Source organism: Trematomus bernacchii, unplaced genomic scaffold (assembly GCF_902827165.1).
Source record: "Trematomus bernacchii unplaced genomic scaffold, fTreBer1.1, whole genome shotgun sequence".
NCBI lineage: Eukaryota > Metazoa > Chordata > Actinopteri > Perciformes > Nototheniidae > Trematomus > Trematomus bernacchii.
The window spans coordinates 17,800,372-17,812,918 of NW_022987714.1; the positions used below are offsets into that span (position 1 = coordinate 17,800,372).

The following is a 12,547-nucleotide window of genomic DNA, read 5'->3' on the forward strand; positions in this document are numbered from 1 at the left end:
TGGCCAGTGTGACTCACTCGAGATATATTTTATTGAAAACATTTACAAGGACTTTGCAGGACATTGAGATATTCAAGCCTCCAAACCTATTCAGCCTAGAAACACTGCTCCAGACTGTCCTCCCATCTACCCTTGTGCACAATCTGTTTAAATATAGTCAGTTACTCTTTTCTGCACCTCATGTAGAACTCATTTCACCAATAGAAAGTTGTACGTTTCCACCATGTCTTCAGGTATTGTTCTTTGTAATAAAGCAGCTGGTATTAGCACTCAGAATTTCACAAGAGTCTCCTAATCCTCTCATCGTCATGTTGACAGGCACACCGCTCCAAACAAAAGGCTGTCACTCACGTGTTAGTGTTCTGTGTGTGTGAGCGCCTTTCCCTCCATGCGTATACATGCACGTGTATACAAGCATGTTTCAAGCATACTCGTCATTCCTCACAGAATTAGCCTTTGTGTGTAGTGGTTTAGGTTGTTTTAACCAGACTGTGGGTCACTGGGGGTCGTCGGGGGTCACCAAGAGGATTATTGTAATTGGGTGCCAATTTGTGGTGGAGGATGTAAGTGGACAATAAGGTCTGCCGGGTGTTGAGAACACATGTCGCCTTACCAAGAGAACATAAAACAATGACACCAGGACAAGTGAGTGAGAGGTGGAACACTAAATGCAGGTGGAAGAGAAATACATTAGATAATAATAATATAATACATTTTATTTATCAAGTGCTTTTACAGTTGCTCAAAGACACTTTTCACAAATGTACAAAATAAAAGTCAAAATCAACTTAGCTTACACAATGATATTAAACACTAGGACATTCATCACAAGATGTAAAAACAGAGACAGCCTAACTTTAATTTCAGACATGGAATACATAATAAAACTGGCTTTGCCCTTTAGTTAAAAAGGCTTTTTGTAATCACCCGACCTTAGTGTCTTTTATTTTAATATTTCTTACAGCTTTATGCAGCTTTATGGAAAGAGCCCAAGTGATCACAGAACATTTGGCCCCTGGTGATCAAAAGAAAGCAGTACTAATGAGAACTGTGAAGTGAAGCATACAATTGAATATCAAAAATTGATATTTTTCCAAAAAGCCTTTTCAACTAAATAAGACTTAAAAGAATCACTTTTAAAACAGTATTTTGTCCCCTGTAGATGCTATTTTGTTCATAAAATGAAGAAATATTCGGCTGTCTTTATTGTGACTGCCCAGAATTCAAAATTTGGAGCCAAAATGTAAGCACTACAATAGCTGCCACTTCAAACATGAAAGAAAGAAATCCCCTGGTGAGGACTTGGATCATATGAGTTTTTGCTAAGTGGATCCTGCTTCAGAGGGGTCAAAGTTCAGGCCTCACTGAGCCTAAGGGTCATTATGCTTGAATACCACGGCCACTTGACATTATACCATAACAGTGTGACATATCTCTTGCTGTACTGTATTGTCTGAGCATCTTCTGCCTTTGTCTCCGTTAGAATTATTGTCAGACATGTTGAATTTGTTAAGAAACTGGTAGACAAAACATGGAGTGAGCAAGAGGAGGGAAACAATAGCAGGAATGCTCTGTGCTCGTTCAGAATTCCCCCTGCCCTCCTGCCTGCCTCAGCAGGTTGAAATACTCTCTATACACTCAGATACTTTGATAGCTAATATCCAATGTCTTTACATAAGGACTCCAAATCTGTCTTGTTATGCTCTTTCCAAACATACGACTTTAAAGTCCCCCAAGGATCATTTTACTATACTCTTTCATGTTTTACGACCAATATATTAGGTTATGTATTTCTGCTCTTTCCAAGCTGGCACTCTGTCTTTTTTAAAGGATTTATCCGTTGTCATTTAAGTCAAATTGCCAGCATGGAATTGTTGAGCAAGTTTTATTTTAGAAGGATTTAGAAACTGGTGGAGGCTAACTTTTGTATGTTGGGCAATTTGCTGAATTAGCATAACCACCTATATGAACAATATTTCAGCAACGGCTTGGCTGATTGGACTATAATGGAGTGATTTTTTTTATAGGGTTATTAAGGATACTTACCATTTCAGGCATTTTCAATCCTGATGGGCCGATTTTGCTTAAATATGAGGCATTTTTAAGTTATAGAGAATTCTACATTTCCCAGCAAGAAAAGAAGGTAGAGGGAAGTCATAAAAAAACATTATTTATAGTAAATAGATCAGTAATTAACAAAATCTGCGTACTTATAAAACTACCAGTTGTTTTACTCTGCTTTTATCAGAACAATAACATTGGGGTTTCTAATTATTTAGGATTTATACAGCTGTTTCTTGCTTTGGACAGGAACCTCAGCCACACTCTTAGCAGTAGCCATTTCGCTCCCGATAAATAAGAAGAAATCAACTGACAGTAAAAAAACAACCATTAGGAAAGTTACTTAGACCTACTACTAAAACTGGGAGTTTATTTCCAGATCCGAGCAAACCTTCAGGAGGACATCTACAGGACCTGTTGGCAAGGAGGCCGGTCGCCGGAGCAACCACAGCCTTAAAAATCCTATGAGAGTCAAGTCCCTCAATCTTCTGCTAAACAGCAGGAGCCCGCTGAGACAGACCCATCCCTCCTCCTGTTCCTCCACCTTACCTCCATCTTCTCCATCTTCTCCGGGTCCTCCATCATCCAATGGTGCTCAGAGTGGAGATCAGCAGAAAGACACACCCAGGACAGCTCTCATCAAGTAAGAACCACTTAATAGTCAATTCAGACCTTTGACTGTTCTGCCCCCCCGCATGCTCACCCCTCCTCATGATCTTCTTGTATGTTACGTAAGGGATCATATGCAGCAAGCCGGTCATTTTAGCCAAAAAAAAACCCGACAGGAAGTGGAGGTATTTGGTATGTAGGCAGGTTTTAGGTAGGTAGGTATCACCCTCTTGCAGTTCCCTTTTCTATAATGACCAGCTTGCTGCACATGATCACGTTTATTAAATACACTGCCAGAGTCCATACCATGTTCCCTTCAGTGTTCACTTCCTGTTGGCCGCCTTCTGCTGATTTGTGTGTTCCAGACCTCTTTCCTTCTCTCGTTTTCTTGTTCTTGCTCTCTTTTCCTTTACCTGGGACAGGCAAGCCATCATTAATCCAAGGTTTCACACTCCCCTTAAATATAAAAATGAAGATTCAAAAAGTAAACCACTTTTTTTTTGATGGAGGAAAACTAATGTGTTTTCGGACAAAGCTGATGACCGTAATTCTTTCTGCAGATTGATAAGATTGCCCATAGTCCCTTAATGGGAGTGTCCTTTGCACCTGTCTGCTAACAAAAATAGACCAAATTGACTAATCAGAATCAGTCCAATTAAGCCATGCCTGTAGATAGTCACATCCTACACTAACATATATGGGTTAAATTGCTGAATTCAGGTTGTAGGAAGTAAGACAGGGATCTTTTCAGATAATTGACAGGATCAAAACTACCAAAAATAAGCCCTTTTATTCACAGATGACGGATGTAGAAGAAGGCTGTGGTCAAGCTCATGATAAATGTGGTGAGCAGAGCAAACCACATCACATAGCAGCTCAGGTTTCACACTATCAACACAGTGACTTGTAAGCCTATGTTAACCTGGTTTGCGGCTTGTAGGAAGTGTGCTTATTGTACAGACAGTAACACTCCACATCAAACCTGGGGGGGTGTGTATGGGCGAAATGCCGCTCCTCTGTTTTCATAACTGTCAAAGCATGAGACTGAAGTTCACACTGTGGGTCAAAATAATGCGCTGTGACCCCGAGGTGACTGTCATTACTGAGTGAAGTCCAATAGTCTCCGGTGAGCGCAACTGTGGAAGTCTTTCTTAAATCCTCCTCTACTTTCGCTTTTTGGACTTAATACAAGTTGTGTATTTTCGACACAGTGGTGGCTCTGGAAGGCAATTCATAAGTGCAGTCGTTGGATGCGACCCGAATTATATCACGCAGCCCCTCGTCCTCCACAATGTTAATTGGCCTGCAAGCTGTCGCCACCCATTTAGCGATCTTTGTTGAAAGTTTGCTGCTCGTAGACGTGTCCAGGCGTCTCCCCCGCACACTTTCAAGTGTGTTCTGCCGCAAGCGGGCGGCAGGAGCGGGGCTGTCGGCATCAGCGGTGTGCTTGGATTGTGTAGATGGTATTTTAAACTCGATGCGCTCTGAAACTACGGGGCGGCCGAGGACAAAAAATGCACATGCGTTAATCACGTTAAAATAATTAGTGGCGTTAACTTGACAGCCCTAATAACGATACATCTTTCAGCAACACATGCCAGTATACAAAACCAAAAGTAAAACATTAATAATAACATATATAAATAAGGACTGTTGAGGGTAACACATTAAAGCTTGCGATAATTCTGAAAACCTTAATGTTTAAAATAATATAGGTAACCCAAATGAAGTGTTCACCCCGACCCCGACTTTCTCCCGTAATTCCAGATTTTTCTGTAAGATGTCATGGTAGTGAAGAGGCAAATAACTAAGTGCTGATTGCCAAACATTTTGTATAGCTGATCAATTGTAATACAGTTCAGTGTTTCCCCGGATGGAGTCATAGCAGCGGTGCTAAGGCACGAGGGCCTAGAATTGTTTAGTGTGTGTGCGAAGTGCGCCCCGCCAATATGTTTCTATGTGTCTGCCAGCACAAGAAAGGCTCTTGAGGCTCTACAGGTGTATTTTGCTAAATCACCTTTATTGAACATACAGTAACACAAATACTACACATCCACATAACAAACAATCAAAATAAAATGTGTGCAATTTAATTATTTTAACCTGCTTTATTTGGGGGTGGACCTCACATCCTCTAAGGGGGTCCGGGGCTTGCACCCCCGGGAAGATTTTTTTTTAAATGTTGAAGTGAAATGCATCAATCTGGTGCACTTTGAGCACAACATGAATTCATGGAAACAGCTCTCAACACTCAGATGAAAGGGAGCTGTATACTTTTCAATAATCCAAACATCTTTAGAATATGATCACAACCAATAACAAATCATTTCAACTTGTTTATTCTTATCTTATGTTACCTAGTTAGCATTCTTTCTTTTTATTTATGCATATTTTACTCATCACTCCCCTTTCAAACTGTTTTTTTTTACTGTCCTATAGTACACATTGGAATGATTTCTTACTTTATTTTTTACAACTATATTAAATAGATAAAGGTGTGCTCTCTCTCGCTCTCTCTCTGTCTCGCTCACTCACAGAGGCTGTGTGCTCCTCCGTGGCGATGACGCGAGCGCCACGTATTATTATTTTAATGTATTTTCTTTTTTTTGGTACCTGGCTGGCGCCCTGTAGCAGCGGCGCGCATACATTCAGCAGCGGCGCAGCGCCGCTGCTGAATGTATATAGGGGAAACACTGCAGTTATTAAAAAATGTTAATAGGAACCCGCTGTATGTTGTTTGATTAAAATATGTGCAATGATACCTGAAACCTGTGTAGTAGGAAACACACAATGTTAAGAAATATTCTCACACTTAAAACAAAAACCTTTTTTTATTGGTATGCTTATTTGAAAAGCAACCTCTTAATTCTGTCATCACCTTAATGTTGATGAAGAAACACTTGTAAATACCTTACCACACATCATTTCTGTCTAGTCATAACATTTTACTGTGATGAATGTTTTACATTGCTGAATGTCATATTTTAACCACAACAACCAAAACTGTGTGTGTGTGTGTGTGTGTGTGTGTGTGTGTGTGTGTGTGTGTGTGTGTGTGTGTGTGTGTGTGTGTGTGGTGTGTGTGTGTGTGTGTGTGTGTGTGTGTGGTGTGTGTGTGTTGTGTGTGTGGGTGTGTGTGTGTGGTGTGTGTGTGTGGTGTGTGTGTGTGTGTGTGTGTGTGTGTGTGTGTGTGTGTGTGTGTGTGTGTGTGTGTGTGTGTGTGTGTGTGTGTGTGTTGTGTGTGTGTGTGTGTGTGTGTGTGTGTGTGTGTGTGTGTGTGTGTGTGTGTGTGTGTGGTGTGTGTGTGTGTGTGTGTGTGTGTGTGTGGTGTGTGTGTGTGTGTGTGTGTGTGTGGTTGTGTGTGTGTGTGAAACCCATCCTGTTGTGTTTTCCACTGCATTTCACAGCAGGCAGGGTGGGGACAGCACAGCACATAAATAGACCTGCAGTTTCCTGTTTAGTAGGTTACACACCTTTATATTAGTACATTATGTCCCTCCCAAGAATCTCAAGGGAGCTACACACAATATCCACTATTGATATGACTTATTCTGTATAGGTATGTGTATGCCTCCCCAGTGAGTGTATATTGATAGTTTTTGACTGAATGAGGTGTGTGCAGTTGTTCCCCTTGTGTGTGGGAAATACAGATATCCGCCACAGGAAGATGAGCTAAGCTGTCCTGTCTTCACTGATGGACAGTATCTGTAGCTGGAGGCACAACACACCCACACTATCATTACTTTTCCACTTTCTGTGGCCTCCCTCATGCAGAAGGACAGATCAGGGTACAGAATTGTAAAAAAGAAAGATCTGTTGTCTAGTAAGTAAGATAAGATAAGATAAGATGGACCTTTATTAATCCCCGTGGGGAAATTCAGTTGTACAAAGCAGCAACAGGGTAAGCGTGAAAAAACAGGACAGAAAAGATTCACACAGATTAATGAAATCAAAAATCAAATCAAGAAAAAAAAAAATAATAATAATGATAATAATAATAAAAGACTTTGAAATAGGAGAAGAGTAAAAATAAGAGTAAAATAACTGTCAGCATATATACATATTTGGTCATCTAAGATAAGTGTGGTTGATTTAGAGGAAAATAATGGATGTCTTTGTGACACATATTTACTTCTCTGGGGACTAGAAGAATTCTTGTTCTCACAAAGGGACAATAATAAACAAGCGGATAAAAGCTGGATGCTTTTGCAGTTTTTTTAACCATTGTATTTTCATTTTATACCTAATACAACTCTATTAACATAATAAATTACGTTTTGTGACAATTGCACCATATTAGAATAAATACATGTTGAAGACATAGTGCCGCTCTCAGTGCAATCCTTGTCGGCCCAACAGTCAGCCATAGAAACGTCTTCAGTTATGTCCTGGTGCATGTTTTCCTAAAGCATTTTCAACTACGTTCCAGATATTCCGTGAGCCTCCTGATCTTGACAACGTATTGTCGCTTTTTTAAGACAGACTAGCTTCCGCCTTTGCCTTTTGTCTATCTTTTTGGGCTACTTTATATTTGTATGATAAATCAGCCGCAGAACAAGGAGGTCGATGAGCGTACGTCAATACAAATACAACTGGCAGCAACATCCAGTGTCTGCCTGGCCGATCTGCTGATACAAATTGGCTTTCTTGTATTTTTTATAATTTGGTTTGTAAGACACGGCCAAATACAAGCTACTCCTCCAAGTTCTTCATGATTTCACCAGCGGTTTTCTGAAAAGTTTAGATATTTTCGGTCGTATAAAAACAGCATAGCGCTCAGAAATATGACGATGGGTGCATTGCCTTTTCACATGTTGACCGAATGTGACCACATGCACTCAAAATCATTGAAAACAATTGCAAAAAGACATTGGCGCTCCAAAGGGCGTTATGTGGGCACTTTCCAGGAGATCATATGACCCGATCACCAAAGGTATATAGTGCAAGAACAGAGTGGGACTGACAGCATTCTCCCTGTTACAACTCAGTGTAGCATCAAACTGAGTTTGAAGTTGTTATTCCAATGTTGCTTTAACAGACAGACAGGTGACAGGCAGTAACACGTGTTTCTGGGAATCGCAGTTGTCATCATTATGACTGATAAAGTGCCAGGTAACCAGCCCAACCAGTACTCATCTAGTCGTAGAGACACACATGCAAACAGTGTTTCACACTTGAAGGCCCATTTGCACTGATTACATAAGAAATTATTTTTAAAGCATGCAGTGTTTTGTGTTGCATACATTATATATCGTCTAGAAGTTTGCAACTTGTCTGTTAACTGTAATGTGTGTATTTTTTCCTTTATTGGACACACTTTTGTTGACAATTTGATAAAGAGAATCACACATAACGTCTGTGTTTGGCATCTCCTCACAAAAACAGGGTGTGTACATTTTATTTTATTAAATCTCTAACCATGACATGACATCCAAGTATGTAAAAGGATTTTTTTTAACATTTATTTTGAATTAGTTTATAATATGTCAGATAAACTAATTTACTTTAATAGCCTGTAATTGAGATCGCTGCTTTGGTAATGATTTGGCTCAGAAGTGGAGGTTTAAAGTCTAGACTGGGCAATGTTGGTGAAGGTTAAATAATTGTTTGTCTCTTAAGTATAAGGACGCTTAACGAAGTTGACCATTGTGTGCAGGATTGACTCAATTGTTTTTCACTTCTAAGAAGAAGAATATATGAATCAGAATCAGAATACTTTTTTATCTGGGGCGAGTTTTGGTGACAAGATATGTATATGAGCATAAGATATTAAAGAAAAAAAAAAACATATTTTTACTTAATCGCGATTAATCGCATGATTGTCCATAGTTAATTGCGATTAATCGCAAATTAATCGCACATTTTTTATCTGTTCTAAATGTACCTTAGAGGGATATCTTTCAAGTTTTTAATACTCCTATCAATATATGAGTGGACAAATATGCTTTATATGTTTGTTTATTATCATTTGAATAATGACAAATATTCTCATGAATATTAAACACAACAACCTGAACATTACAAATATTCGATTCAACCTGGAACCTCTAGCATACAATACTGTGTGTGTGTGTGTGTGTGTGTGTGTGTGTGTGTGTGTGTGTGTGTGTGTGTGTGTGTGTGTGTGTGTGTGTGTGTGTGTGGTGTGTGTGTGTGTGTGTGTGTGTGTGTGTGTGTGTGTGTGTGTGTGTGTGTGTGTGTGTGTGTGTGTGTGTGTGTGTGTGTGTGTGTGTGTGTGTGTGTGTGTGTGTGTGTGTGTGTGTGTGTGTGTGTGTGTGTTGCTTAAAAGACAAATGGAAACTAGCATTTTCAGTGTGTTGCCATTTGAAGCGAATGTGAGAAAGAGAGGTAGGTAAAATGAGACAAAAACATGATTCATGTGTGTGCTTGTGTGTGTGTTGAAGCTTGTCATCTGATCCTGCAGTGTTGTCGGCTGCATGTTCAGTAGTGTGGGAGCCACTCTTCCGTCCTGTACTCACCCCTCATCTCCTCTCCCTGGGGAAATGTTTGCGTTCACATGTTTAGCGCCAACCTAAATCCATAATATCAGTCCATAATGACACTGGAGACACCATATGCTTTTGTAACCTGGTTGTTCATTTGTGCATGCCACATGTGATGTTACATGATGCAAAATAAATCCTGCTTATGGACATATGCATGAAACATTTCTAATCAGGCAAAAAACATGCGTGAATGTACTAAAGTCACTCTCCACCTCTGCCATTGTTAAGGGAATTGTTAAAATGCAGGTGTAGTGGTGTTATGTAACACGGTAGTGAGGATACAAGGACGCATGAGTGATCATGCACGCGCACACACACACACACACACACACAGCTCATCCTATTTAAGGAAACAAAGGGAGAGTGAAAGGCTTACTGCAGTGTTTGGTGCCAGCCAAGTGACGCCTTCATTCCCCTGACTACCACAAACATTCAAGCATGGCTTCATAGACCGTTTATGTACAGTAGTTTAACATTTAAAGTTGTTAAAACTAATAATGCGCTAACATAAAGTCTTATTTAATTATGTTCTGTCTGTAAGTCCCATTTACACTGCGCTTACTCACTGTTTAAAACACATAACTACTAAAACATGGATGGTTTAAAGTGTTTAAACTTGACACACTATACTTTAGATTTTCTTGACTTCAGATTTGACTTTACAAAATAACTCACTGCCTTTATATCTGGAATATACTCACTTAAAATGTAATCAACCTAAGCCTCCTAAAGCTTTTCCAAATACGCCTATATTTCACATTTATGCTTGTCTCCGAGTCCAAAACACATTTTACAATAGGATACGATTATTGTCACATCAAGTCTGACATTTTTCTTGCATCACAGCAGCTCAGGACAAATATTAGGACAAGATACAAGGAAAGAGATGTCTAACACAACAATCAATCATGTCCAAGACCCTTTAAGGGACATTTGACCTGGGATTTAACTTTGTATTTAAATTGAGGAATTACTGATGCATAAAAAAAGTGTTGCACTGTAAACATATACCTTAGCCCTGTGGATTAGCTTTTGAAGCTAATTGCATATGGATCTACTTACAGGAAAACTTTCCTACTTACTAAGCTGCAGTTATCTGACAAAAGTGCTTTTTTTAAGAACATAATATAGCATCTACAGTGTGTGTATGTATGTATATACATATATTTAAGTATTCTAGCCAAATGTTGTATTAATGTAATTTCTTTCCAGCTAGCATGATGAATACTGTGTTATTTTATTACAAAGGGGTCTTTCTTTCATTCAGGGTATTCTAACCATACATGCAAACTTAACTTTTGCAAGCAGCCCTTATTCTTCTCGGAATAACCTTTAGGATTTTGATATTCTGAGTTTGGAAAGAGTAGCTGGCATGTATTTATATTCAGGGTGCGTACGGGTGCTGGAAATCCTTGAAAATGTTTGAAATTGTACGAGGTGTTTTCAAGGTTTGAAAAGTGCTTGAATTTTGGGAATGGTGCTTGAATTTGGGATAAAGTGCTTAAAATTGTAAATGCTTTACTTCGCTTTTTAGATTAAAAGAAAATACAGAAGTCGGAGCGCGCTTAATTGCTTCGCTTTTACATAAAACAGCTCCGCTCCGGCCTTCCCGCGCAATGCGCGTGACCGGCAAGTGTGTTTGTTACGTGTGACCTGGGCATTCTGATGAGAGTGATAGATGACAGTATGCCAGGAGGTTGCCGTTTCAACGAGCGTTGGCGAGCAGAAGACAAATACAAGCCATGGCTAAGACGAGGGTCAAGCGAAGCCCAAGAGTAGCCTCCTGCAAAGTGTGCAACAATAACGATGCGAGAGTCTGCGCTGACGAGCCACACACCACACGAAAGGTACGCCGTAGTAGAGCATTTTAGATTAGGCTAACGTTGCATGTAAAATACATGACACTTTTCGCTGTGCGCGGCAAAACAAGCTCTCCAAAATGGCTTCATTAGTCTGGCAGTATTTTAAGTGTCCGAAAGTGACAATAAAATAGCGGTATGCAACGTGTGTGAAGCAGAAATCCTGCAGCTCCACCCGCTGTGACGGACCGGTGAGCGGAGCAGAACACACATTAAGAGTTAGACCTAACACACTTAGCTATTTTATCTACCTCTGGAACAAGCTGATTCCGGCGATCGGCCCCAAAATTGGCGATCGGAGCATCCCTAATAATTGTATATGATATGTTTTATAATGATTGATCATGAAAGTGTTCTCAAAGCTGGTAAAGGTGCAGCTAGTTTGAATGACTTTGTATACTGCAGGGTAGCTTGTGAATTTACTCCAGGTGGAACTAAAGTCTGATTTAAGACTTGATTATATTTCACATCATTCATCCAGATCTGTAAAGTAACTAAAGGTATTCAATACATGTAGTGGAGGAAAAGTAAACCATTTACCTCTGACTTGTGTTTACTGCCAACCTAAAAGTACCTCAAAAATAGTAATCAATAATGTATTGAAAAGTTATTTGGCTGATTGTTTTATATTGGCTCAGCCAGGTTATATGGGATGCCCAGTCTACGTACAGATGGGTCTCATTTTGAAATATTAAACTTAGTTTTCTTTTCTAACATTTTTAATTTTTCATCCTCATGTAGAATGCTATTATGAAACACACATTTGGTTGTTTATAGCATAAAGAACATCAGATTTAATGTGAGGTAGGGAAATAATCATTTGAGTATAAGTATGTGTATATAAATATGTAATTTACAACAGCTGTAAGATGCTTGAAAAGCTTGAAAATGCACCTTGAAAATGCTTGAAAAGTGCTTGAATTTGACTTTGGAAAAGGTGTAAGAACCCTGTATATTGTCAATACTGCTTACACACTACACCACTCTCATCTTAATCATTCATGAGATCACCCCAGTTTTCCAGCCATGCTCAGCTCTTGTTTGGTGAATCCCACTGATACCCCACACTGTGGTGTTTGTTTGATCAAAGTCTCAAGACCCACATAAACACACACACTGTCTTCAGTAAAGTGGCAACCCTTAGTCGGAAAGAAGAGAAGAAAGAGAAGTACAACAACAGAGCTAAATTAACTTTTCAAACTCTGGCTGAACTTCTTTTCCCCTTTTAGCTTTTGGCATACTACAGTTACAAGTCTCTTTGTGTTTTGATTTATCAGCCCCAAACCAAACAACCACCAATAGACTACTGTGATATCTTGAGACCCTTTGTAACCCCCCCCCCCCACTTATCGCATAATATCGTCAAACATCTACAAACAGTCCCAAGGGTTACGTTTTACACTTGCCCCTTTCACACCAACGCGGTTCCAGGGCCGGTTCGGAGCTTGTGCCTGATGAGCACCGGTTTTTCCTGTTCACACCGCAGCGGAGCTGGCTCTTTTCCCCGAAAAC

At 39.7% G+C, this 12,547-nt stretch overlaps 1 protein-coding gene across 1 annotated transcript in view; it reads left to right on the forward strand.

The window, feature by feature from the left end:
- si:ch211-266k8.4 overlaps positions 1 to 12,547 on the forward strand; it is a 90,684-nt gene that overhangs the window by 66,557 nt on the left and 11,580 nt on the right. The window contains exon 14 of the mRNA XM_034142143.1: positions 2,441 to 2,704. Within this exon, the coding sequence (XP_033998034.1) occupies positions 2,441 to 2,704 (264 nt within the window). The remainder of the gene's footprint in view (positions 1 to 2,440; positions 2,705 to 12,547) is intronic.